Source organism: Aotus nancymaae, unplaced genomic scaffold, assembly GCF_030222135.1.
Source record: "Aotus nancymaae isolate 86718 unplaced genomic scaffold, 86718_ANA_hifiasm-v0.15.2.pri h1tg000079l, whole genome shotgun sequence".
Taxonomy (NCBI): Eukaryota; Metazoa; Chordata; class Mammalia; order Primates; family Aotidae; genus Aotus; species Aotus nancymaae.
The window spans coordinates 21,078,553-21,102,369 of NW_026988494.1; the positions used below are offsets into that span (position 1 = coordinate 21,078,553).

At 54.0% G+C, this 23,817-nt stretch overlaps 3 protein-coding genes across 10 annotated transcripts in view; 2 read left to right on the forward strand and 1 right to left on the reverse strand.

Annotated features, from left to right (window-relative positions):
• Nucleotides 1–2,177: 2,177 nt before the first annotated feature.
• On the forward strand, nt 2,178–6,002 carry CUNH8orf58 (chromosome unknown C8orf58 homolog). Of its 4 annotated transcripts, XM_021665106.2 has the most exons (7): nt 2,533–2,702; nt 2,805–2,906; nt 3,252–3,392; nt 3,564–3,672; nt 3,798–3,910; nt 4,129–4,235; nt 4,788–4,996. In XM_021665106.2, the coding sequence occupies exons 1-7, from the start codon at nt 2,607–2,609 to the stop codon at nt 4,897–4,899; spliced, it is 780 nt and encodes a 259-aa protein (XP_021520781.1). In that variant the 5' UTR covers nt 2,533–2,606; the 3' UTR covers nt 4,900–4,996. The 4 variants fall into 4 exon arrangements, with proteins under 4 accessions (XP_021520780.1, XP_064224902.1, XP_021520781.1 ...); XM_021665105.2 differs by having other exon boundaries at nt 2,178–2,906; nt 4,788–6,002; XM_012435191.2 differs by having other exon boundaries at nt 2,533–2,906; nt 4,154–4,235; nt 4,788–4,954.
• Nucleotides 6,003–6,331: 329 nt separating this feature from the next.
• CCAR2 (cell cycle and apoptosis regulator 2) lies at nt 6,332–21,581 on the forward strand. 2 transcript variants are annotated; one of them, XM_012435187.2, is made up of 21 exons: nt 6,332–6,476; nt 7,369–7,464; nt 7,720–7,811; nt 8,244–8,335; nt 8,553–8,667; nt 8,839–8,968; nt 9,147–9,243; nt 14,222–14,341; nt 15,589–15,811; nt 15,889–16,002; nt 16,332–16,495; nt 16,906–17,077; nt 17,163–17,393; nt 17,493–17,729; nt 18,596–18,740; nt 18,873–18,955; nt 19,462–19,608; nt 19,747–19,858; nt 19,959–20,147; nt 20,279–20,484; nt 20,758–21,581. In XM_012435187.2, exons 2-21 carry the CDS (start codon nt 7,407–7,409, stop codon nt 20,800–20,802), a joined length of 2,772 nt encoding a protein of 923 aa, XP_012290610.2. In that variant the 5' UTR covers nt 6,332–6,476; nt 7,369–7,406; the 3' UTR covers nt 20,803–21,581. The 2 variants fall into 2 exon arrangements, with proteins under 2 accessions (XP_012290610.2, XP_012290611.2); XM_012435188.2 differs by lacking the exon at nt 6,332–6,476 and adding an exon at nt 6,679–7,052.
• The window catches only part of BIN3 (bridging integrator 3), a 57,174-nt gene continuing 45,855 nt past the window's right edge, over nt 12,499–23,817 (reverse strand). For all 4 annotated transcript variants that reach the window (XM_012435195.2, XM_012435196.2, XM_012435197.3 and 1 more), the window contains one exon: nt 12,499–22,635. In XM_012435195.2, the coding sequence (XP_012290618.2) occupies nt 22,489–22,635 (147 nt within the window). In that variant the 3' untranslated portion in view covers nt 12,499–22,488. The remainder of the gene's footprint in view (nt 22,636–23,817) is intronic.

The window sequence follows — 23,817 nt, forward strand, 5'->3', positions numbered from 1 at the left end:
TTCTCATCTTCAGTAGCTGCTTGGGCTCCTTTTAGGAGGGGGAGTGAGTGGTGGAATCCTACGGGCCAAAGCGGGGAGGGGAGAGGTGGGAACTGGGGGACATTTACACTTTGGTCCAGTCTCCAGGCAGCTCCCCGCTGGCTTGCATCTTTCCAGACCTTGAGACCTATCCAGTCCCCAGCTTTAGGGAACTCGGGACGAGAAAGAGGCACGGGACCGGGAGGGGGTTCAGATCTTTCCGAGGACACACGCGCGTCCTGCAATTGTAAAGGATTTCCCAGTGGGCAGGAATCGTTTCCCCTCCCATCGCCCAGGTTTCCGAGCGCCCAAGGGACCGGCTCCAAGCCACAAGGCTGGGGAGTGCCAGGTGCCCGCGTCCTGTTCAGCGGTCTTCCCACGGCCGGGACGTGGGCCTCCATTTCCTTCCGGGCTCTTGTCCGGTCCTCCGGCCAGCCCTGCCGGCTCCAAGTCCGCGGCAGGAAGACAGACCCTGCGTGTGAACCCAGGGGGCCGGCTCCTCGCAGAACAGCGGATCTGGACCCTTATTTTGGCCTCAGCCAGAGTTAGGGGCGCTGCCCAGTCCGTGCCTTCGGGGTGCTGGTCGAGTCTGCCTGTGCTTGGCGACCACGTCGCCTGCACCCTCTACCTGGCGCCCTTCACATCTCTCGCCTCGCCCCTCCTCTCCCTCCTCTCGCCCCTCCTCTCCCTCCCCTCGCCCCTCCTCTCCCTCCCCTCGCCCCTCCTCTCCCTCCCCTCGCCCCTCCTCTCCCTCCCCTCGCCCCGCCTCTCCCTCCCCTCGCCCCGCCTCTCCCTCCCCTCGCCCCGCCCCTCCCTCCCCTCGCCCCTCCCTCCCCTCGCCCCTCTTCCCTTGTCTCGCCCCCCTCCCTCGCCTCGCCCCCTCCCTCGCCTCGCACCGCCCTTCCCTCCTGTCGCCCCGCCCTTCCCTCCTGTCGCCCCGCCCCTTTCTCTCGCCTCGCCCCCTCTCTGTCTCCTCGCCCCCTCTGTCTCCTCGCCCCGTCTCCTCGCCCCTCCCCCTCTCCCCTCGCCCCTCCCCTCCCTCTCTTCGCCCCTCCCCTCCCTCTCTTCGCCCCTCCCCTCCCTCTCTTCGTCCCTCCCTTCCCTTGTCTCGCCCCTCCTCTCCCTTCCTCTCCCCTCCCCCTAGGCCCCGCCCCCCTCCGCTCCGCCCTCCGCCCCCCAGCTCCGCTGGGAGTATCGGGGGGCAGCGCCCAGCTGGGTCTGGACGCGCGGGCGCTGAGCTTCCTGAGCGCGGCGGGGCCTCGGGCCGGGATCCTCGGGCGGCTGCAGCGGCCGGGGCCGGGGCCGGGGCCGGGAGCGGGCCATGCTGGGCCGGCGGCGCGCCTTCGCCGTGGACGGCCGGGGTGAGTCACCCACCCCAAGGCTGGCCGGGACCCCCCTGCCCCGGAGCCGCCTCCCGCCACCAAGCGGGGCAGCCCCTCTCAGCTCCTCGCCCAGAGCGGCGCACCCTGCGGGCAGCTCCTGCCCCGCTGCGCCTCCCTCGCCGCCTCCCTCTGGAGGGGCGGTCGTCAGGGGACGCCTCGTAGGCTGGAGCCCCCCTGGGCTCTGGCGTTAAACCACCACCGCCTCCGCCCAACTTCCTCAGGCTCCGCTTCCCTCGCCTTCCCGCTCCGTCTGAGGATGTGGGAATCCGCCCGCGCCCCAGCCGGCAGTTCCGCAGAGCCCCCTCCGTGGCTGCGGACCCCTCTCCTACCCAGTGACCTCCTGGCCCATTTCCTTGCCCAGAGGGGCCCGGGTGGGCATCCGGCTCCTGCGTGCCCCGCAGCTCGTCCCCCCAAGCCCGTTTCCCGCACCCTTCATTCCGCCGGGACGCGCCGTCGCCAGAGGGCCTGCGGAGGTGACAAAAATCTTCACTATTTCTCACTTAGAACAAAAGCTCAAATCGGTTCTGTGATTTTTATCCTTCTCCCGGTGAGCTGCAGGAGCGGCTTCAGCTGGCATCCTGAGGAGGCCCCCAGAGCAGACTGGGTCCCAGGCTTTCCTCTTTGTCCCCCCCCACCTCTCCCTGAAGCTGGGCACAGTCCTACTCCCGCTTGGGGAGCAGTGGAAGAGCCTGTGGCTCCCCACTGCTGACTTGGAGATCGCGGGCGGATCCTAGCTAGGTGGGGAGCACAGGCCAGGTCATCTAAGGGATTGATGGACGTGGCCTGCCAGGGCTTTGCCTGCCACACAGCCCAGAGCACGGGTTCCCTGTCGCTAACAACTATTGTGAAGGGAATCCCATCCACACATCTCCCAAACAGCCGTGGCCATGTCCGGGCGGCCGTGGCTGTCCAGTGTCCGCCCTTCCTCACTGGTCTAGGATACTCCTCCCTGGGGCAGTCCTGCCAGCCGCCAGGAATGCTGGGGGTGTTGGGGGTGGCCTGCCCGGCCTGACACTGACTCTCTCTGCAGATGGGGCTGGCGAGGGCCTGGCATGGGGCTGCATAGTGCCTGGAGTCACCAGCACCTACAGACGGATCCCAGACGCTGCCCACGGGTGCTCATCCTGGGAGAGAGGTGATAAGCTCAGTGGTGTCGGCAGGGAGGCACAGTTTCTCAAACTGGCCTCCCGGGACTCAGGAGTGGAGATGGCAGTTGGGGACAGCCCCCTGGCCGCCTTACCGGGCCTTTGTCAGGACTCCCTGGACTTTGACTCCTCAGGAAGTCCTGAGCCCCTGGCCCAGGTAGGCGGGCTCCTGGCCAGCCAGAAGCTGGAGCAGGTGCTGGAGCGGTCCCACCGGCTCCCAGCAGCTCCCGCCAGCTTAACAGGACACCGCCCCCTGCAGCCGCCAAGCAAGCCAGAGTGTGAAGTGCCCCTTTTTGGAGCAGGGGAACAGGAGTCCACGGAGGCAGACACGGACCTAGAGTCAGGCCTGGAAGAAGAGGCGGTGAGTGCCGATTCTCAGGCTGCGTTTAAGAGCGGGATGGACAGCCTAGCTCCTCTGGTTTTCCCTGGAGCTCTCTCGGGGTGGGGCACTCCCTGCCCCTAATTGATGGGTTGTGTCATAGCTTCCTGCTGCACCCCACTTCCAGTTGTGTACAGCCACCCCCACAGAGGAGCTGGGCAGCTGCAAGTCCTGCCTGGTGTGCCCCCCTGGGCAGTGGGGAAGCCGGCTGCGTGTGTTCCTCCTTGGGGCCCACTCTGCTCCCATCTGCTGGATGAGCCCAGCCTGGCTGCTTGGGGCAGGACAGGAGCCAGGCTGAAATCCCCTCTATCTCATGATGCCCTACAGGTGGGGGGCCTGGGGCCTGGAGCCTGGGCCTGCCTCCCCGGGCAGGGTCTTCGCTATCTCGAACACCTGTGCCTGGTGCTGGAGCAGATGGCGAGGCTCCAGCAGCTCTATCTGCAGCTTCGGATCCAGAGGCCCCCAGGGGTGAGTAAGATGTGAGTGGGGACAGGCCAGTGAGTGGGGGTGGGGACAGAGGACAGATGGGACCCCGGGAACTGTGGCTGCCCTCAGGGAACCTGTTCTGAGGTGATGAGGCCCTCAGAACAGCCTCAGCCCTCTCGCCAGACCCTGATCACCTGTCTCTTCTGTGCACAGGATCCCGACGGGGAGGAGTTGGCCCGAGCCCCTTTACCGTCCCCCTTACACACCCAAGGCAATGGGGGGCAGGGGCCATGGGAGCTGCTAAGCCAGACAGAGCAGACAGGTGAGGGGCCACCATGTCTCCCTTTGTCCTGCCTGCCTAGGGTCCCACCAGCAGGTCCTCTGAGCCGAAGCTTGATGGGGTATCTTCCGACCCTCGCCCTGGGTAACTTGACTCTTTTTCTGAAGGGGCAAAGGCTGCTTCACCCACAAAGGTGGAGGTGCCCAGTGCCAACCCTCCCAGGCTGCCAGAAGCCCTAGTGGAGCCAATGTACCACTTGCCATCTTCCCAGGGATACAAGGTAGGGGACGGGTGTATGTGGGCAGGTGGTGGGGTGGGGGGGAGGGGTGGTGGGGATGCATGGGCACCCTGGGGGCCAGCAACTCTGGGGAAATGACAGGATTGATTCCTGTTTGGAGCAAGCGACTCATCCTAGCTGTGGTGACAGCTGTCTCTGAGAGCTTGGTCAGGGGTCCGAGTGTGGGAGGGGCTCTTGGTGATCCCTCGTCCTCTGCTCAGCGGGATTTCTCCCACTGGGACAAAGTCAAGGTCCTGCTCAACCGGATCTGCCGGAGAAGCCACCACCACCCTGAGCCCCCTGCCCCTCCTGATGGCTCTGGCCCCAGGTGAGCCCCGTGCCTAGCCAGGTTAGGGCAGGGAGAGGAGACTGATGAGCCAAAATGCTGAGATTGTCATGCCAGTTGCCATTATTGCCCCTGAGAAACTGGAGAGGCAGTCTGGAAGGGAGTGCTGGAAGAAACGAAGTAGGTAAAACACCCCATTTACAGATAAGGAGGCTGGGTTCTGGGTGGGGTGGGGGGTAGTTGCTCTTCCAAAGCCACACGGTAAGTCAGCGACAGTCAGGACCAGAATGTGGGAAACCTGCCTACCCTAGCTCAGCAAGCCCTCACCCCTCAATGCTGACATTTAGGTCACCTCCCAGGTTTTTGGGGAGAGCAAGGTGGAGCACAAAGGATTTCACAGTGGGTGAAGGCCATCATGCCGAAGGGCTTATATACTGAAGAGTTCTCCAGGGGGAAGAAGTACCAAGTCATTTAACAGCCCCAGGCCACAGCCCCCGTTGCCTCTCAGCCATTACATAAATCACGTTCTCTCAACTCTGGGACCATTGTTTTATTTCCTCCTTCTGGCCTAATGTCTTCTTTTCATTTCCACAGGATCCAGTCCAGGGACCTCCCTGAAAGGCCTCAGTGCCACCCCCACCAGAAGACCTTTATGCCATCATTAGTGGTTAAGAAGCAACGAGCAAAAAACCTTTCTGTATGCTGAGACCTCTCAGTGCACCTGGTGACCCTGGGTGGAGGGGACTTGATGCGAACTCTTCCTCACCCTTTGCCCTGTTGTTGCTTCTCTGCACTGCCAGGAAAAGCTGCTGATGCCTGCCCTCCTCTCTGGGTCGAGGGCTGAATCTTTGTCCTCTAAGCAGTCTGGTCAGGAGCCCTGGTTTCTTGTGAGGCTCCCAAGATGCAGCAGCTGCAGGGCTTCTCCTCACCAGAAATCCCTGGGCTTCCACAATGTGAACTCACTCATGATCAGGTGTCTGTGGAGTGTTTTTGGCACGGTGACGTGTCTGGGCCCAGCATGTTGCAGATGTGTATTTATGCACAATGGTATGCATATCTCTGTGTGACTGTCAGTGTTGTAAGCTGGCTGGATCCAACCATCTCTTCTGATACAATACATCCAAAGGGTTGATAATATGGGGAAGGTCGCTGCAGAAGGATGGAACTGAACTTTATTCCCCAATGGGCAGTTACTGAGCTTTCCTCCTCAGAGCCAGGCAGCCCTGGGACAGAGAACAGCGTGGCCTTGGCTGCCTCTGCATGGTCGCCCAGGACTCCTGAAGATTGCACCAGGAATGAGGAAGATCAGGAACAACATGGGACAGAAGAATAACTTTCAAAACCAATGCTCAGCTTTTCTGCTCTGTACTAGCATTTACTGGTCCTAACTCAAACCAGGTGACTGTACTAGTTCTTAGATCCTGAGTCGACCTTTCTGAGCCAGCTTCCAGCTGGGAATAATGATGCCTGCCCTACCTACCTCACAGACTTTTTATGAGGATAAAGTGAGATTAAACTGCCTCAAAGTACTTTGTGAACGTTAAGTGAATAGGAAAGGGCTGGAGGGATGATGAGGAGGTTGGAGGATAAGGGGAGCCTGGGATTGCTAATGGGGACTAAAATGGCCAGGCTCCTGGCAAGATTTTGAGCAAGTAATTTCATTGAGGCCTCGTAGGATTCATCTTTGATAATTAGGGCACTGATTCCTGACTACTTACCCACCAGGGTTGGAGTGGAGTGCGGTCAATGGAACAGCGGTCTAGGCATGCAGGTTACTGGCTTGAGTCAGACACAGGAATGTCTTTTAGAAATGGCCACTGATAGGCATCCTCCTCCTACAGTCAGGAGGGGCTGGTTCTCATGCCAGTTCCAGTCTCGACTGCCAGAGGGAGGCGGGGGTGGTAGGCAGTCGGGGGTGGTAGGCAGTTGGGGGTCCTTTGTGTTTGGGGGTCCCGGCTTCCGCCGCTTTTGAGCCCGGAACCAATGATCCGAGGCCGTCTTTTCTGATGGGAATTCTTTAGCGAGGACACTACCGACGCGCGACTTCCTGACGCGAATCCGATCCGGGAAGGCGCACTTCCGCTCCCCAGCTGCCGCGGGCTGGCAGGCCGGCGTGGGGGAAGGGAGAGGTCGGTGGAGAAGAGGGAGGGACCATATCCGGGAGAGTGGCAGCTTCCGACCAGTGGTCGCGCTTCCGGAGAGGAGCTTCCGGTGGCGGCGGCAGCAGCGGCTGTGGTGGTTCCGGGTGTCTTTGTCCCCCGGTGTCGCGGCCCTGGCCCGCAGGTGGGTTGGGGGGCCCTCCCGCCGCCCTTCTGCCCCTTCGCCCCTCGCCCCTCCGCTGGCTGAGGGGCTGCGAGGGCCGGGCGGCGAAGATGCGTGGGGCGCCGAAGGGGCCGAGCCCCTCTTCGGACTGCAAGTCCCGTCTCCCTGGCAACGGCCTCGGCCTTGGGGGCGGGCGGGAGGAGGAGAAACCGCGCGCCTCCGACCTCCCCCGGTGGCCTCGCCGCGGCCCTGCCGTGAGACCTGGCGCTGGCGGCTGCTGAGGCCGGAGCGGAGGGCCCGGGAGCGTGGGAGCAGGAGGGTGGCGCGCAGCCGGTTTCGCCTTCGGTCGGCCAGGGAGCTGCCTTCCTACCATCCGGTCGGGGAAACAACGGGTCGGGCTTCCGGGGAAAGGGCCCACACCATCTCCTCGCCAGCACCGGCCTCCTCCATTTTTCCGGGCCCTGCGTGGAGGGTTTTGGCGGATGTTTTTGAATGAAGGAATGTCATCGGGGCTCTCTCCAGCCCCTCACCCCGCCAACTACTCTGGTGGTGGCGTGGCATAGTGAGAGGAGCGCTAAGTTGTTGGGAGACCTGGGTGTGAGTACCAATTTTGTCACTACCTGGTTATGTAGCCCTAGGAAAGTCTCTTATTCTCTCTGAGCATCAGTTTCCTCTTCTGTAAAACAGCATGACAATATCACCCACCACTAAGTTATTGTGAGGGCAAACTGCAACAATTAATTTCTTGTTTGGTTTCTTGCTTTTCTGTATTCTCTCTATCTATTACCTTCATTCATTCTCATTACCCACCTCCCTGCTTTCGTTAATATTCTTACTTCAGATTCCCCACCTTTCCAGGGGTAGATGGAAATTTCCCGTATGAGCTGTTAACTTCTCTTTTTTTGGATCTAAGGCTTTTCCCCACGACTCTGAAAGAGGACAGCGTTCCCAATGTCCCAGTTTAAGCGCCAGCGGATCAACCCGCTTCCAGGGGGACGCAACTTCTCAGGTGATCACTTTCCTCCCTACCTAGCCTCATACTGGGAAGTATGTGCTCTGAAGTTAGCTTGGGGTTTCCCTGGTGGAGAGCAATTTGCTGCTGATGTTCCTTTGGAAAACAGGAGATGTCTGCATTGGCTGCCAGTGAAACCCTGTGGAGGAGCTGGCTGGAGCTCTAGCCTTTGGATTTACCATACCCTTTGGTTGACTCTAGTGCTTAAGGTGGTAGGTGAGGTTCCTGGAGATTGCTTCTCTTTCCCCGTAGGCACAGCTTCAACATCTCTTCTGGGACCTCCTCCTGGTTTGCTCACTCCTCCTGTGGCCACAGAACTGTCCCAGAATGCCAGGCACCTTCAGGTAGGTGGGCATCCCTCATAGTGAATTTCAAGCCTTTTGGACTGAATGCGTGGAGGCCTGGTGCTCTTGATTTCTTACATGATAGTGTTTATCATTCCTGACCCTTCTCCTGGAAGTGGGCTAGTGTGGGGTTGACTAGATAGCCTTCAGCCTGGGGCATCTTCATTTTTGGTGCCAGGGAAATCTTTAGCACACCTCTTGGAATTAAAGAACTGGAAATCCCAGAAGCAGCTTGTGGGTCAAGAACCAGCTCAAATCTACTCCAGCCCCTAATGATGGAGTACGCCCACCATACACCTGTGCTTCACTCTGTGTGAACTCTTGAGGCAGTATGCTGAGCCAGGGCGTGGATCGAGATGAGACCTTCATGGCACAGTTTGATTTTGTCCAGCTTCCTCCCTTTTACTTTACTATTGCCCTCTTCTCTTACAGGGTGGGGAGAAACAGCGGGTCTTCACTGGTATCGTTACCAGCTTGCATGACTACTTTGGGGTTGTGGATGAAGAGGTCTTCTTTCAGCTAAGGTAGGCTCTAGGCTGGTCCCCTACTGGACATGCTTATTGGGTTCAGTTCTGTTACCTTGCTGGTATTGCCCCCGCCCCACTCACAGCCATTGCTTTGCTGTTTTTGTGCAAGACGTGGGAAATCTTGATGGGAAAAGGAAAGGCCTCATAGGGACAGTTAGGGTGGCTTGGCCGGGGTCCCTCTCCTGACTGGGCCTCCTGGCTTGTATGCTGGCAGTGTGGTGAAGGGCCGGCTACCCCAGCTGGGTGAGAAGGTGCTGGTGAAGGCTGCATACAACCCAGGCCAGGCAGTGCCCTGGAATGCTGTCAAGGTGCAAACGCTCTCCAACCAGGTATTCATCTCTCCTTAGCACGTGTGTTGGAAAGGGGAGGGATGGAAGCCCCCGTGCCCCGACAGCGGGGCAAAACTCTGACTTTTGTCAAGGGGTTAGGACTGCATCTTTCCAAGATAGTGAGTGCCTCAACCATGGGGTCTCCTGAATTTCTTGGCTCCTGTTCTGCAGCCCCTACTGAAGTCCCCGGCACCTCCCCTTCTGCATGTAGCAGCCCTGGGCCAGAAGCAAGGGATTCTGGGAGCTCAGCCTCAGTTGATCTTCCAGCCTCATCGGATTCCCCCACTCTTTCCTCAGAAGCGTGAGTACTAGTGGCACTGTTGTTGGGTGTGGCTTTATGGGGTACTCTGGATCAGTGGATTTGTCACTTTCAGGTTGCTTTCAGCACAGAGGTGGGTACTTCTGTGTACTGGAAGAAAGGTGGGCAATCTGGACAAGTTTTTAGGGTTTTTGAGTCACCGGCCATTTCCTTTCTGCAGCTCTGAGTCTCTTCCAAACATCCCACACACTTCACCTGAGCCACCTGAACAGATTTCCTGCCCGGGGCCCTCATGGACGGTTGGATCAGGGCCGAAGGTAAGAGGATGATGTCCCTTTTTTTGTCCACTTTTTGACACTAACGTTCTCTTTATTTTTTTTGCGTTGGCCAGGAGGTGAACCCAGGTCAACTGTTTGGAAGGTGGCTATGCTTAACGTCTAACATTCTTTGTCTGCACTAGACGTTAGTCCCTTTTCTCTAAAGTATGTAGACACATTAAAATGCATATACAAACGTTGGAACTTTATACAGTGGTTTAGTAAGCAGGGAGTTGATAGAGTTCATCTTTCAAAATGTCAGGTTGAGATACTTCTTAAATATGCTTCTCTTGTTTCTGGTCCCTAAGTTGAGATGCCAAGAATGGAAACTCTTTAGTAGTAACATGTCAAAAGTAACACTGCAGTGTGTGTTTTAGTTGTCTGTTTAAAATGTTTCTTTACAGACACATTCTTAAGTATGCTGTTAGAAGGTATATATTGCACTCTGTTTGGGAGTTTGGGCCTCCGTGCCTTGGGCACTCAGCTTTCTTAGCCATGTGAGGAGCAGGCATGACTGATTTGGGCCTTTAGGGTATCCTGGGTGATCCTGTCTCATCTGTAGCATTGGGGACCACCAGGAACATACTGTCTTGTGCCCTCTCGGGTTCACATGTTCCTTCCTCAGACTCACTCTGAGAGTGTTTTGCTTGTATCTCTAAAAGTTAAGCTCTAGACTGATTTAAGACCTGTTTTAGTTCATTTTAAACTTATTATAATGGAGAATGTCAGTACACGCAAGGTAAACAGAAAGGTATGATGAACCTTATATGCCCATTACCCATCTTCTTCAGCTATCAGCTACCATTTTTCATCTCTACCTCTGTCTGCTCACTGATCCCACTTGATTTTGTTAAGGTAAAAAATTTCAAGGTGGAACTTACGTAGATTGAGATGCACAAATCCTTTTTTTAAGAGATGGAGTTTTGCTGTTGTTACCCAGACTGGAGTGCAACGGCGCGATCTCGGCTCACCGCAACCTCTGCCTCCTGGGTTCAAGCAATTCTCCTGCCTCAGCCTCCCGAATAGCTGGGACTACCGGCACGTGCCACCATGCCCAGCTAATTTTTGTATTTTTTAGTAGAGACGGGGTTTCACCTTGTTGACCAGGATGGTCTCGATCTCTTGACCCCGTGATCCACCCGCCTTGGCCTCCCAAAATGCTGGGATTATAGGCGTGAGCCACCGCGCCTGGCCTGAGATGCACAAATCTTAACTAGACAATTTTGACAAATGGGAAATCTCATGTAACTGTTACCCCTATTTTTTTTTTTTTTTAGACAAGGGCTGGAGTATAGTGGCGTGATCATGGCTCACTGTAGCCTCGATCTCCCTGGTTGAAGTCATCCTCCTGCCTTGGACTTCTGAGTAGCTGGGATTGTAGGTGTACACCACTACGCTTGACTAATTTTTTTTAAGCCAGAGTTTCATTCTTATTGCCTAGTTTGGAGTGCAATGGCACAATCTCAGCTCACTGCAACATCCACCTCCCAGGTTCAAGCGATTCTCCTGCCTCAGCGTTCCGAGTAGCTGGGATTACAGGCATGTGCCACCACACCCAGCTAATTTTGTATTTTTAGTAGAGAAGGGGTTTCTCCATGTTGGTCAGGCTGGTCTTGAACTCCCAACCTCAGGTGATCTGCCCACCTCGGCCTTTCCAAAGTGCTGGGATTACAGGAGTGAGCCACCGCACCCGGCCGACTAACTTTTTTAAAACCATTCTTTGTAGGGTGTGGTGGCTCATGCCTATAAATCCCAGTGCTTTGGGAGCCCATCTCTACAAAAAAAAAAAATAAGTAAATTATTTATTTATTTATTTTTGTGGGGGCAGAGAAAGGGTTTTGCCATGTTGCCCAGGCTGGTCTCAAAGTCCTGGGCTCAAGCGATCCTCCCATCTCAGCCTCCCAAAGCGCTGGGGTTACAGGTGTGGGCCACCATGCCCAGCCTATTGTGAATTCTAACTAGGGGGAAGCTTTGGGATTGTTTGCCATGGAGTTTCCACTATTTGAAACCCTGTGTCCCATTCTCTATCATAGACACCATTTTCATAAGCATATAAGCATATACCAGTCTCTGGTATATATTTTGCATTTACCTACTCTTGTTCTGTGCATCTTCCTGGTCCTCAGTTTCCAAGGACCTTCTGCCTTTCACATGCGTGAGTTTAAGGTTTTGTTAAAAAATCACAGCAGGTGCCTTCTGAGATAGTGTGGCCTAGGTGAAGCTGTGGCTGCTGTGGACTTTCTGCTTTCGGTTTAATTTCAGGCTTTCTTTAGTCAGTTGCATTTGATTCTCCTGGCTGTGCTGAGGCCCATGCAAAGTCTGTTGCATTACTTTGGCCATAATGCTTCAGTGGCACAGCTTCTGGAGAAAGGAGGTACAGGTTGAGCATCCTAAATCCTAAAACCCAAAATGCTCCCAAATCCAGAACTCTTTGAGTGCTGACACGGTGCTCAAAGGAAATGCTCATTGAGCATTTCAGTTTTGGATTTTTGGATTTGGGACGCTCAGCCAGTAGGTTTAATGCAAATATTACAAAATCTGAAAAAAATTCCAAACCTAGGATGCTTCTGGTCCAAAGCATTTCAGATAAGGGATACTCAACCTGTACTACCACTGGGAGGGAGAGAGTCTATTACCAATCAGTGAGTAGAGAGAGTGTGCAGTGGGGCCAGGGGTAGTAGGAAGGAGGTCACTCTGGGGCAGTGACTTTATTTATGTAGTTTCGCAACTCTTCATTTATGAAGGACTCTGTCACGTTAATGTTCTGCATGGAAGTGCAGAGAACACTGTCTCTATTGAATGACTACTGCTGAGCTGCGGTTTTTAGACAGGTGTACCCAGTTGGGCTCTGCTGCTGCGGGTCCTGAGAGGTCAGCCCCCAGTGCTGCCCTATGACCTCCCCATAACGTACACGAAGGGGAGGAGAGTGGCCACACAATGTAAAGCTTTGAGCGGAACATACACTTTAGCTGGAAGCCGACAGCATTGCTGTGTGCTCGAGGGTTGTCACAGTGGCTTTTGCATGTGTGTTCTGTTAGAAAGGGGCTACTGACATCCCATCAGGGCTAGAGAGGAAGGCCACTTTAGGATGGAGATGCTTATGCACATGGAAGGGACCCAGGCCAACAGAAGAGAAAAGAACAAGGCTCATGGTAAATCTGTTGAGCTTAGCCACTGGGGTGTGATGAATAGGGAAACGACCCAGGCAGGTCTAAAAGGCAGAACAGAAACCTCTGGTAAATACAATCAAGTCAGTTACCAAGGCACAGAGAAATTAGTTTATTTTATTTCTGTCATGTGTCATGGGGGGTTTTCCCCTTATCAGTCTGGCACTTTATAATGAATGGTTAAAGGTTTGTTCTCTATTTTTATTTATTGTACCCGTATCTATTGTATTCACCACATAACATATAGTGTGATATTGTAGTAAATGACTTACTATAAAAATGTGTGAAGTAGTACATGCTATTATGTAAAAATAATATAAATATATAGGCTGGGCACAGTGGCTCATGCCTGTAATCCTAGCACTCTGGGAGGCAGAGGCAGGTGGATCACTTGAGGTTAGGAGTTTAAAACCATCCTGGCTAACATGGTGAAAACCCGTCTCTACTAAAAATGCAAAAATAGCTGGGTGTGGTGGTGGGCACCTGTAATCTCAGCTACATGGGAGGCTGAGGCAGGAGAATCACTTCAACCTAGAAGGCAAAAGTTGCAGTAAGCCCTGATTGTGCCACTGCACTCCTGGGTGACAGTGAGACTGCACTCAAAAAGGAAAAAAAAACATATATATATATTTGTGTGTGTGTGTGTACGGTTTTCACCTTTCTCTTTAAAGATAACTGTTATTGACAGGTAGGTATGAAATAATTTTAGAAAATAATTTTGAAAAGGAAACTCTCTTGCCACTTTTCTCCTGTGTTCTAGTTTTTCAGATTATTTTTGTGTATTTATAAAGTCTTCCATATTGTTTGTTCCAGTCCTGATTGTTTTAATGGCTGCATGATTATTTTTATTTACTATAAAAATTTGGCTACTGCTGAATATTTATTTGGCTTTTTTCTCTCAGTTTATGCTGCTTCGTATTTTCCCACTATGTGTAGCCTTTTTTCTTCTTTTGAATTAACTTTCTTGGGATAAATTTTCAAGAGTGGAATTATTGGAGCAACTGGTTTGAATATTTTTATGACTTTAATGTGCATTTTTAAAGATTTGTGTTTTTTTTTTTTTTTTGAGACAGTTTTGCTCTGTTGCCCACGCTGAAGTGCAGTGGCAATCTTGGCTCACGGCAAACTCTGCCTCCTGGGTTCAGGAGATTCTCCTGCCTCAGCCTCCTGAGGAGCTGGGATTAAAGATGTGTGCAATCACACCTGGGTACTTTTTTGTATTTTTAGTAGAGATGGGGGTTTCACCATGTTGGCCAGGCTGGTCTCAAACATCCCGACCTCAAGTGATACACCCGCCTTGGCTGCCCTAAGTGCTGGGATTACAGGCGCCGCTGTGCCTGGCCTTGTAACTGTCTCTTCTAACAAAATTTATAGAATGCATAGCATGGATCCATAGATCTGTCTCTCGTTTTAAAAGAAAAATCAATTTCTCATTTCAAAAAAAACACGTTAACTATAATTTGCAAAGTGCAGAAAAATAGAAGAAAATTATTTGTAAGCTTACCAGAGGCTTCCACCATTAATATTTTCTTTCAGTCTTCTAAAGTTGTTTTTAGAGTAGCTGAGGTCTACTGTGTATAGTGTTGCCGAGTGTGCTTTTTGCTTAACAGGCATGTTTTTCTATGTTATTAAGAGTGTAGATACCCATTTAAATACCTTTGTAACGTTCTGTCATATGGCTGTTAGCATGGCTTCTTTATCCATTTCTTGGATGTGAGGGATTTAGATTATTTCTAGTTCTTTTGGTTCATTATGTATTGAATACATGTAACAATGTGGCTTCTTACTGTTGGTGATGGGTCAAACTCTAGTGATGACTATGACTCCAAGAAACGCAAACAGCGGGCTGGCGGAGAGCCCTGGGGTGCTAAGAAGCCAAGGCATGACCTGCCTCCTTACCGGGTCCACCTCACTCCCTACACTGTGGACAGGTGAGTGGTGAGGCTGAGGTGAGCTGAGACTTGGTGCTGGTAACAGTTTCTTATGTAAATGAGATGGGGTCCATGCAAGTGCATGTGTGTGTTCTTACAGCCTTTTATAACAAAAAACACATGGAAACCTGTTGTACATACTGTTCGGTGGTTTGCCTTTTCACTGAATGTACTTTAGATTTCATTCCATGTGAACGTTTATTAGATCCAGTTTTTTTAGCAACTACACAGTATTCATTGAATGGATGAACCATGATTTATTTAACCAGTTCTCCATTTGCACTCTGATTACCCTAAACTCTCTTGGAATGAACATCCTTCTTTCTACACCCTATGTGTTTGTTGAGATCAGTTCCTAAAAATGGAACAGCTGGTTCAAAGGCTTTGCTTTAAGCTTCCCTAGCTCCCAAAGAGGCTGCTGTGCCCATTCTGCTGTCCCCAGTGGGGTGTGGAGTCCTTGTTCCCCATGCCTGTGCCAGCACTGTTAGCAGACTTTTTCATCTTTGTCTGTCTAGTTGGTGACACAGGATAATGTGATTTGCATTTTTTTTTTTTTTTTGAGACAGAGTCTTGCTTTGTTGCCCAGGCTGGAGTGTGGTGGTGTCATCTTGGCTCACTGCAACCTCTGCCTCCTGGGTTCAAGCGATTCTCCTGCCTCAGCCCCCTGAGTAGCTGGGATTACAGGCATGCGCAACCATGCCCATCTAGTTTTGTATTTTTAGTAGAGACGGGGTTTCTGCATGTTGGTCAGGCTGATCTTGAACTTCTGACCTCAGGTGATCCGCCCGCCTCAGCCTCCCAAGTGTTGGGATTACAGGCGTGAGCCACGGTGCCTGGCCACGATTTGCATTTCTTTACTTATAAGTGAGACTGAGCATATTTCATGGGCTTTTAATTCTCATGTATTTCTCTGAAGAACCTACTGATGTCAATTTTCTGTTTTCTCTTAGGCTTTTGAACTTTTTTGTTAACTGAATTTTGAGTTCCTTTATATTATAGCAATGACCCATTTCTCTGTCATGTGTTGTAAGTGTTTTCTTTTTTCCCTTTCCCGGTTTGACTTCTGCCATCTAGAGGTTGTAAATTAAGTGGTCAGATCTGATCCAGTTTCCTTGAGAGGTGCCTTACTTCAAAAGTTCTTTCTCAGACTGAAAAATAATTCGTCCATTTTTTTCAAGTCTTTGACTGTTTAATTTCTAATGTTTTAGTCTTTGCTCAGTCTGGGTTCCCTTGCTGTCTTCCTGTAGCCCCATCTGTGACTTCCTAGAACTCCAGCGCCGTTATCGCAGCCTCCTGGTCCCCTCAGATTTTCTGTCCGTGCATTTGAGCTGGCTGTCGGCATTCCCTCTGAGCCAGCCCTTTTCCCTCCATCATCCAAGCCGGATCCAGGTCTCTTCCGAAAAGGAGGCAGCTCCAGACACTGGTGCTGAGCCTATCCCTGCAGACAGTGACCCCGCTTATAGTTCCAAGGTAAGCCGACAGGCATCTGCTGCTTCATCTGATTTCCGGAGGTTGAAGGCAGCTCTTGAGTGTCTCCTTCTGCACAGGTACTGCTGTTCTCTTCCCCGGGGTTGGAGGAGTTGTATCGTTGTTGCATGCTCTTTGTGGATGACATGGCTGAGCCAAGGGAGACGCCAGAGCATCCTCTGAAGCAGATTAAGGTAGGAGCTGGAGGGCAGGAGATGCATTCACGGGGTACGTCCAGAACCTGTCATGTTTTGAGTGCTTGGCTCCTGTTCCTAAATACATAGAAACAAAGCATCTCAGAGCTGAACGCCCTTCATTTCATCCAGGAGGACGGAGGGGCTCAGAGCTGTTGTGACTAGTCAGAACTAGATATCTGGTTCATGTTAGCAGATCACGACTCTGCTGGGTGGTGGACTTCGCCGCTTCCTGCTGCCTTCATTCTGATGGGTGGCAGCCTTCCCCTGCAGTGGGAAACCCAGGAAATGTGGTTTTTTGTTTCATATCCCTGATCTCTTTTTTGCAGTTTTTGCTGGGCAGGAAAGAAGAAGAGGCAGTGCTGGTTGGGGGTGAATGGTCTCCTTCCCTGGATGGCCTCAACCCTCAGGCTGACCCTCAGGTGCTGGTGCGCACCGCCATCCGCTGTGCGCAGGCCCAGACCGGCATTGACTTGAGCAGCTGCACGAAGTGGTGAGTGGCTTCCCGAGCCTTGGCGACACCAGCCCACCGGGCTGGTTGGAGGGGTTTTGCTGGGGAGGCCCGGCCCTTGCCTCTTTCTGCTGCTGAGCTCTCTTCTGCCCCCTAGTCCCACTCCTGCCCCCTCTGCTGCCTCAGGCTAGGGTGGAGTGTATGCCAAAAGCCAGCTGAGCCCCCAGGCTGTGTTGTCCTTGCACCTTGTATGGCGCTTGTGTCCTTATGGCCTCCCCACTGACTGAGCGTTTTTTGAGGACTTGGTCTGTAACTTTGCTGTTGTGTTTTCAAGTTGGGCTCGCAGTGTGTGCTCATTGAGTGCTGATTGGCAGCTGAAGCCCTGGCCTGTGAACGTGGTGTCTGCGTGGAGTTGTCACTCAGGAAGTTAGTATTTCCTTTGCCGTGTGCAGGTGGCGCTTTGCTGAGTTTCAGTACCTGCAGCCAGGCCCTCCCCGGCGGCTGCAGACAGTGGTGGTGTACCTGCCGGATGTCTGGACCATCATGCCTACTTTGGAGGAGTGGGAGGCCCTGTGCCAGCAGAAAGCTGCAGAGGCAGCTCCCTCGACCCAAGAGGCACCAGGGGTAAGGCTCTGCCTTAACCAGCAGCGGGGGAAGTAGGTCCCCTGATCCCGGGGCCCAGAGGGTCTCATCTCAGCTGTTGTCACAGGAAACGGAACCTACTGAACAGGCACCTGATGCCTCAGAGCAAGCGGCAGATGCTTCTAGACGGAACGCAGAGACTCCAGAGGCCACCACTCAGCAGGAAACAGATACTGATCTTCCAGAGGCCCCTCCGCCGCCACTAGAACCTGCTGTCATCGCACGCCCTGGCTGTGTAAACCTGTCCCTCCATGGGATTGTGGAGGATCGGAGGCCAAAAGAAAGGATCTCTTTTGAGGCAGGTGTCAAGAGTCTTGGGGAGGCAGTGGGCTGGGATGTGTGGGCCTGGAGCAGCCTTTCTTCCTGATGCTCATGGACCCTGCCACCTCCCCATCAGGTGATGGTGCTGGCCGAGCTGTTTCTGGAGATGCTCCAGAGGGATTTTGGCTATAGGGTTTATAAGATGCTGCTAAGCCTTCCTGAAAAGGTCGTGTCCCCACCTGAACCTGAGAAGGAGGAGGCGGCCAAGGAGGAAGCTACCAAGGAAGAAGAAGCCATCAAAGAGGAGGTGGTCAAGGAGCCCAAGGATGAGGCACACAATGAGGGCCCGGCTGCGGAGTCAGAGCCCCAGTTGGTGAGTACCCTCCTGCCCCAGGCTGCCATAGTGCTTGCCATGACCACGCACCTTCACCCCGGGCTCTCTTCTCACTGCTTCCCGCACCCTAGTACATTCCCCACTCCCTTGCTCAGCACGGACTGAGGCTACACAGCTAGTAAGTAAGTGGCACTATGTGGCATGAGGGAAGATGGTACAGGGCAGTGTGGCTGTGTGGCCTGATCGCACAGGAACCCCAGTCACTGAAAGCACTTGACAGAGTGGGGTGCTTTGCTTGCCTGACGGTTAATTAGAAAATTTTGTAAACCTTTTCTGAAATACGAGTCTGCTTTTTTCTTTTTTGAGATGGAGTCTTGCTCTGTCGCCCAGGCTGGAGTGCAGTGGTATGATCTCGGCTCACTGCAACCTCTGCCTCATGGGTTCAAGTGATTCTCCTGCCTCAGCTTCTCAAGTAGCTGGGATTTCAGGCACCCACCATCATACCCAGCTAATTTTTCTATTTATGTAGAGATGGGTTTCACCATGTTGGCCTGGCTGGTCTTGAACTCGTGACCTCAAGTGATCCACCTGTCTCAGCCTCCTAAAGTATTGGGATTACAGGCATGCACCACCATGCTCAGCTGCTGCTTGTTTAAATACAATCGAGTAAATATAATTTCTTCTGGGACCAAGATCAGCACCTGAGGAAAAGCCCAGGTGTCTGGTGATGCCCTGGCATGCTCTGAATTGCAAGTAATGAAATTAAATATATGAAATCAGTGTGTGTCTGTAGACCCCTCCACAGTGCCTGGGGCATAGTTGATACTCAAGTGTCAGCCATGATTACTGTTGGTAATTACGGTAACTGCCTGCCTTCTCCTCATCACCTTCGTCTGCTTCCCTAGAAGGAGGATGGGCTTTTGGCCAAACCACCCTCTTCTGGGGGAGAAGAAGAAGAAAAACCCCGGGGCGAGGCTTCCGAGGACCTGTGTGAGATGGCCCTGGACCCAGAACTGCTGCTTCTGAGGGATGATGGAGAGGAGGAGTTCGGTACGTGGAATGGTGGGAGGGGAGCTTGCAGGCTCGGGATGTGGCTTTCCACCTGTGGCCTAGCTGCTTTTCATTTTCAGACTGTGGGGCTGTGGTGGGACCTGCTCTCCATTTATCTTGGGCTTTCTGTAGCAGGAGCAAAGCTGGAGGATTCGGAGGTCCGTTCTGTTGCCTCAAACCAGTCAGAGATGGAGTTCTCTTCACTTCAGGACATGGTGAGGGCTGTTCTCAACCTCTCTGGGCTGCAGTGGTGCTCCTTGGGGGAAGGATGCTTACCAGTGACTTTTCTTGATGGACCCAATACACAGTGTGGCCCTTGGCTCATGAAGGGCATGTTCATAGGCCAGGAGAACATTTGTCTGTCGGGGAGTAGTATTTGATCCTCTCCTGAGAGAAGAGCACAGGAGGTTTTTTTGAAAGTGCCCCAGAGAGGAAGGCTGGCTTGGGTGTGATGAACATCATCAGCCAAGCTGCTTGATGTTTTGTTTTTTAGAGACGATGTCTTGCTATGTTGCCCAGGCTGGAGCACAGTAGTTATTCACAGGCATGAATGGGCTCAAGTGATCCTCTTGCCTTAGCCTTCTCAGTAGCTGGGACTCTAGGAGTGCATCACTGCATGTGGCCTGAGCCACTGGATTCTGAACAGGCTGAATCCTGGGCAGTAGAGCCACTGAGGGAACTTCCTATTTCCAAATCCTACTCATCTTTGTTTTCTTTGCAGCCCAAGGAGCTGGATCCCTCTGCTGTGCTCCCCTTGGACTGTCTGCTTGCTTTTGTGTTCTTTGATGCCAACTGGTGTGGCTACTTGCACCGGCGAGACTTGGAGAGGATCCTCCTTACCCTTGGGATCCGGCTCAGTGCAGAGCAGGTACCTTTTTCTCTTCTTTCCTGCCCCCAGCACACGGGCACAGGCCTGCACTTACTCCTGCTCCAGGTTCCTGCACACCGCCAGGGTCAGAGATGGGGCCTTCTTAACAGCAGGTGTCTGAGGGTGTGTTTATTGCAGGCCAAGCAGCTGGTCAGTAGGGTGGTGACCCAGAACATCTGCCAGTACCGGAGCCTACAGTACAGTCGCCAAGAGAGCCTGGACGGTGGCCTTCCGGAGGAGGTGCTCTTTGGTATGTCCTGGGGCCCTGCAGCCTTCGTGGGGAACAGGAAGGGCAGGCTGCCCTCTCCTCCTAGGCCCCATCCTAAAATCTTTTGCATGGCTCCTTCTAGGAAACCTGGATCTGCTGCCTCCTCCTGGGAAAAGCACAAAGCCAGGTGCCACCCCCACGGAACACAAAGCCTTGGTGTCCCACAATGGCAGCCTGATCAATGTGGGGAGTCTGCTACAGCGCGCAGAGCAGCAGGACAGTGGGCGGCTCTACCTGGAGAACAAGATCCACACACTGGAGCTGAAGCTGGGTGAGGGCCTGGGGCTGTGGCCACCACGGGGGCACGTGCAGACCAGTGGAGAAGCCACCACTTAGGCTCTGCCCTGTGCTCTGGGACTTGATGGAGCAGGGTCCATCTTTGTTTCCTCCTCTACCTCACAGAGGAGAGCCATAACCGTTTCTCAGCCACTGAAGTTACAAATAAGACGCTGGCGGCAGAGATGCAGGAGCTGCGATCCCGGCTGGCGGAGGCCGAGGAGACCGCCCGGATGGCAGAGCGACAAAAGAGCCAGCTCCAGCGGCTGCTGCAGGAGCTCCGCAGGCGCCTGGCCCCCCTGCAGCTGGAGATGCAGCGGGTGGTGGAAAAGGTAAGGTAGGGGTGGACCAGGAGGCACTGCAGCTCCTTTCCCTGAGCTCTAAAAGCCCCCGGAAGGGCACTTACCACCATGTCCAGAGTTACCAGAGGGCCAGCAGGCACCGGCTTCTTCCTTCCGTTGCTTCTCAGGCTGTACGGCCCCGATTGCATTGCAGGTTCTCTGGGAATTGAGCAGTCAGCAGTGGGGAGCTTCCCAGCAGGAGGCAGTACGCAGTCCTCAGATTGCCTTGCCAGGACCAATTCTGGGTACATCTGTTTCAAACAGGCTGACAGCTGGGTGGAGAAGGAGGAGCCGGCACCTAGCAACTGACGGCCTTGCATGGAACTGCCATCCTGTGAGGGCAGCGGTGGCACCTGGCAAAGTTAGACCCTTGCGGTACCAGAAAGCAGCGGGAGCAAGACCTGGGAGCCAGGGCAGGGGTGGCTGACCCTGTGCTCAGCCTCTAGAGGACGGCAGGCCATCAGGCTGGGGGCTGTGCTACGTGGGATGGATGCGTGAGGAATCCCGGTTCCACTTACAACTAAATACAACATCTTTTGCACCCCTAGAATGTCATTTTGCCCTCCACCTTGGAATTTCTCCTGGGGCCCTTTTAGTCTTGTGCTGACTTTCTCCTGTCCTCTATCCAGTTTAGAATAAGACAGGGGAGAAAAAGGCTTTTCGAGTGTGAGACAAGGTCTGATGTCAGTGAACTGAAGAAACAGACGTGGAGCCTGGCTGGGGCTAAGCGCCCCCCTCCTCCGGATGGCACAGGCCCTGCTAGTTCCAGACGCAGGCTTCTGGGGGAAGGGTCTCCCTTGGCCATCCCAGGAATGGAGTCCATGCTAGAAAGCACTCAGTGTTGGGCTTTGTTTGCCAATAGAACACTGTGTTCCAGTCACCCCAGACTCACCAGAAGAGACCAGCACTTCTTTCCCGTGGCTCCTGTGTTCAGAATGTGGTATTGGCTCTGGCCCAGCCTTCTCCCCTGTTCCCCATAATTCTTGCCTCTTTCCATAATCCATGGTTTCAGTTTGACTTTGTATATAAAGTTGGGTTTTTTTTTTTTTGGCTTTTTGTTTTTTAAATAAACCAAAGTCAAAAACAAACCAAGCGTGTCCTCCACAGCTCTTCCAGGCCTGCCTGCATGTCGTTCCCGCCCAGGGTCTCTGCTGGACCATGGTGCAGTTTGCCTCAGAAGGTAGAGCAGGGGAGGTGTGCATAGCCGGGCTGGAGGGTGCCCCTGCATGAGACCACAGGGTTTCCTCTGCTTGCCCTAAGTTACAGCACAATAATACCATGTGGACGTTTCATTGAAAACTTTACTTGAAAAAATAAAATTCCAAATATTCAGGTGAGACACAAACCCACTGTTCTTGCTTTGAGGCCTAAGAATTAACATGGGGACAGTTGCGCTGACAGTTCGAGTTTCCGAGGTAACAGTTCTATTACCTTGGGAACCCCAGGGACTTAGGTCCCAAAGCCACAAGGGTAGCTTTTGTCTTGCTGGGAAGCTGGCTGAGGGCCTGCCCGGGCTGGAGGACCAGCTCTCCCTGGCAGGGCTCAGGGCCTCTCCCAGAAAAAAGCAGCTTTGAAGTGAAAAGGCAACAAGGGGCCAGTAGGCTCCCCAGGATGTAGTCCTTTGGAGGTAGATTTGCTCCCCACCATGCATGCAGGGCCAAGACCCTCAACTGAGCCAAAGAAGGCCATGCCCTTGGAAGGGCTGCCGCTTGCTCAGGCCATGAGCCAGGATGCATGGTGGATGGTTCTCCAAATAAAAAAGCCCCCAGGGTTTGTCTGCACTGCTTACCTGCTGGGGCTGTGAGTGGGGAGATGGCGGCCTGCCTAGGGCTCCTGATGCTGGGCTCGGGAAGAGTCACTCATTGCAAAAGGCCGGCAAGTGAACCAGGGCCACCTGTGTCCCCAGCCTGTGGAAGAGTGGAACCCTAGCCCTGAGAAGGGCAAAAACGAGCAAGGCTGACCGTGTCACAGGAGTCCTCCGAGAGTGACGGGTTTTCAGTCATCAGCCACAATGGAGAGGGCCCGGAGCTCACTGAGTTTGGACTCGTTCTCCCGTTCCCGCTGCTCGTCCGAGTGGCCTGGCTGGTCAAGCTGCTGGGTCAGGTCTCCAAAGATCTTGTGCATTTCCGAGTAGTACACCACCTGGGGGAGGCAACAGGTTGGCATGTGCTGCCTCCAGGGAACCATGTGCTTCAGGGTCCCAGAGGCTGCCACTCCTGCCCGCTCTCACCCATCGAGCTGCGTGGCAACGTGCCTTTGGGGATGTGCAAGGCATGGAAAGGCACTAGCTGAGACTGAACCAAAAGGAGGCAGGGAGCAACTGGGCCTCAGTGGCTGCAGGTGGAGGTGCACCTGCTTTGGGCTCCTGGTTCCCCCAGCAGCAGTGCAGCAAGGCACTGGCCTCCTAGGGCGGCTGTGGAATGATGGGCACCGTGACGGGAGTTTTACTGCTTTTTGTAAGCTAGGGGAGAATCCAAGGCTTTTTGTCCATGGCAGAAAGAGGGCATGGTAGGCTAGTGGCTCCCAAAGCCCTAAACCAGCTTTAGAAGCACAGGTGAGAAAGGGGATGCCCATCTAGCCTTCCATTCCCTCCCAACTCATATCCCATCCTTGCTCATGGCCTGAGCTGCGTGGCCAGGGGCACAGCTCAGAGGCCAGGCTCACTGCCAGGGATCCCTCTAGGGAGGCACCAGAAACGGGGGTGGGGTGGGCCACCCTACCCCCACTCCCAGCCAAAGCCACTGCACGGTGAGTCACTGGGAATGCTTACTTTTCCATGACTAATGGCAGCCGGGCGGGCGAGGGGGAGGCTGGGGCCTGGGAGGCAGCCAAACAGCCCCCAGTGATGCTGCCTGGTTACAGGGCATCCCTGGCCTCCCATCTGCTCCAACCTGGGCACACGGGAGCCTGGCACCCTGTGGCTTCCTCCTGTAAGCAACAGGAGGGAGGGTGCAGGGGAGCACCCAGGTGACAGTGAGGAAGAGGCAGGCCCATGTCTCCACTGAACCTAGAGGGGCAGCCAGAGGGAGCCCTTGCTGTAGGAGGAAGTGTTGGGAGAAGTCCCTTACCCCTCCTGCATGACGCTCTAGTTCTCACTGCCCCCTAGAGATGGCACAGGACCAAGGATGTGGGTAACTGACAAGGCCCAGCCCTGGCACGAACCCTGCCCAAGCGTCCTGATTGGGGCAGGTGGCCACCCTGACTCTAGCCCAGCAGGGTGGGCTTGTGGGCCAGGCTTCGGGGCTGTGACTGCAGGGCCTGCAGGAATGGCTGCGGCCACTGGAGGGTGCCAGACGCCCAGCCATGCTCAGACTGCAGGGGCTG

Bases quoted from the DNA above. Each gene is read 5' to 3' on its own strand.
- CUNH8orf58 (XM_021665105.2), top strand. From the start codon at position 2,607: ATGGCAGTTGGGGACAGCCCCCTGGCCGCCTTACCGGGCCTTTGTCAG. The intron at 3,393-3,563 runs GTGAGTAAGATG...TTCTGTGCACAG, and splicing joins GGATCCAGAGGCCCCCAGGG to GATCCCGACGGGGAGGAGTT. The intron at 4,236-4,787 runs GTGAGCCCCGTG...TCATTTCCACAG, and splicing joins CCTGATGGCTCTGGCCCCAG to GATCCAGTCCAGGGACCTCC.
- CCAR2 (XM_012435187.2), top strand. From the start codon at position 7,407: ATGTCCCAGTTTAAGCGCCAGCGGATCAACCCGCTTCCAGGGGGACGC. The intron at 7,465-7,719 runs GTGATCACTTTC...CTTTCCCCGTAG, and splicing joins AGGGGGACGCAACTTCTCAG to GCACAGCTTCAACATCTCTT. The intron at 7,812-8,243 runs GTAGGTGGGCAT...CTTCTCTTACAG, and splicing joins AGAATGCCAGGCACCTTCAG to GGTGGGGAGAAACAGCGGGT.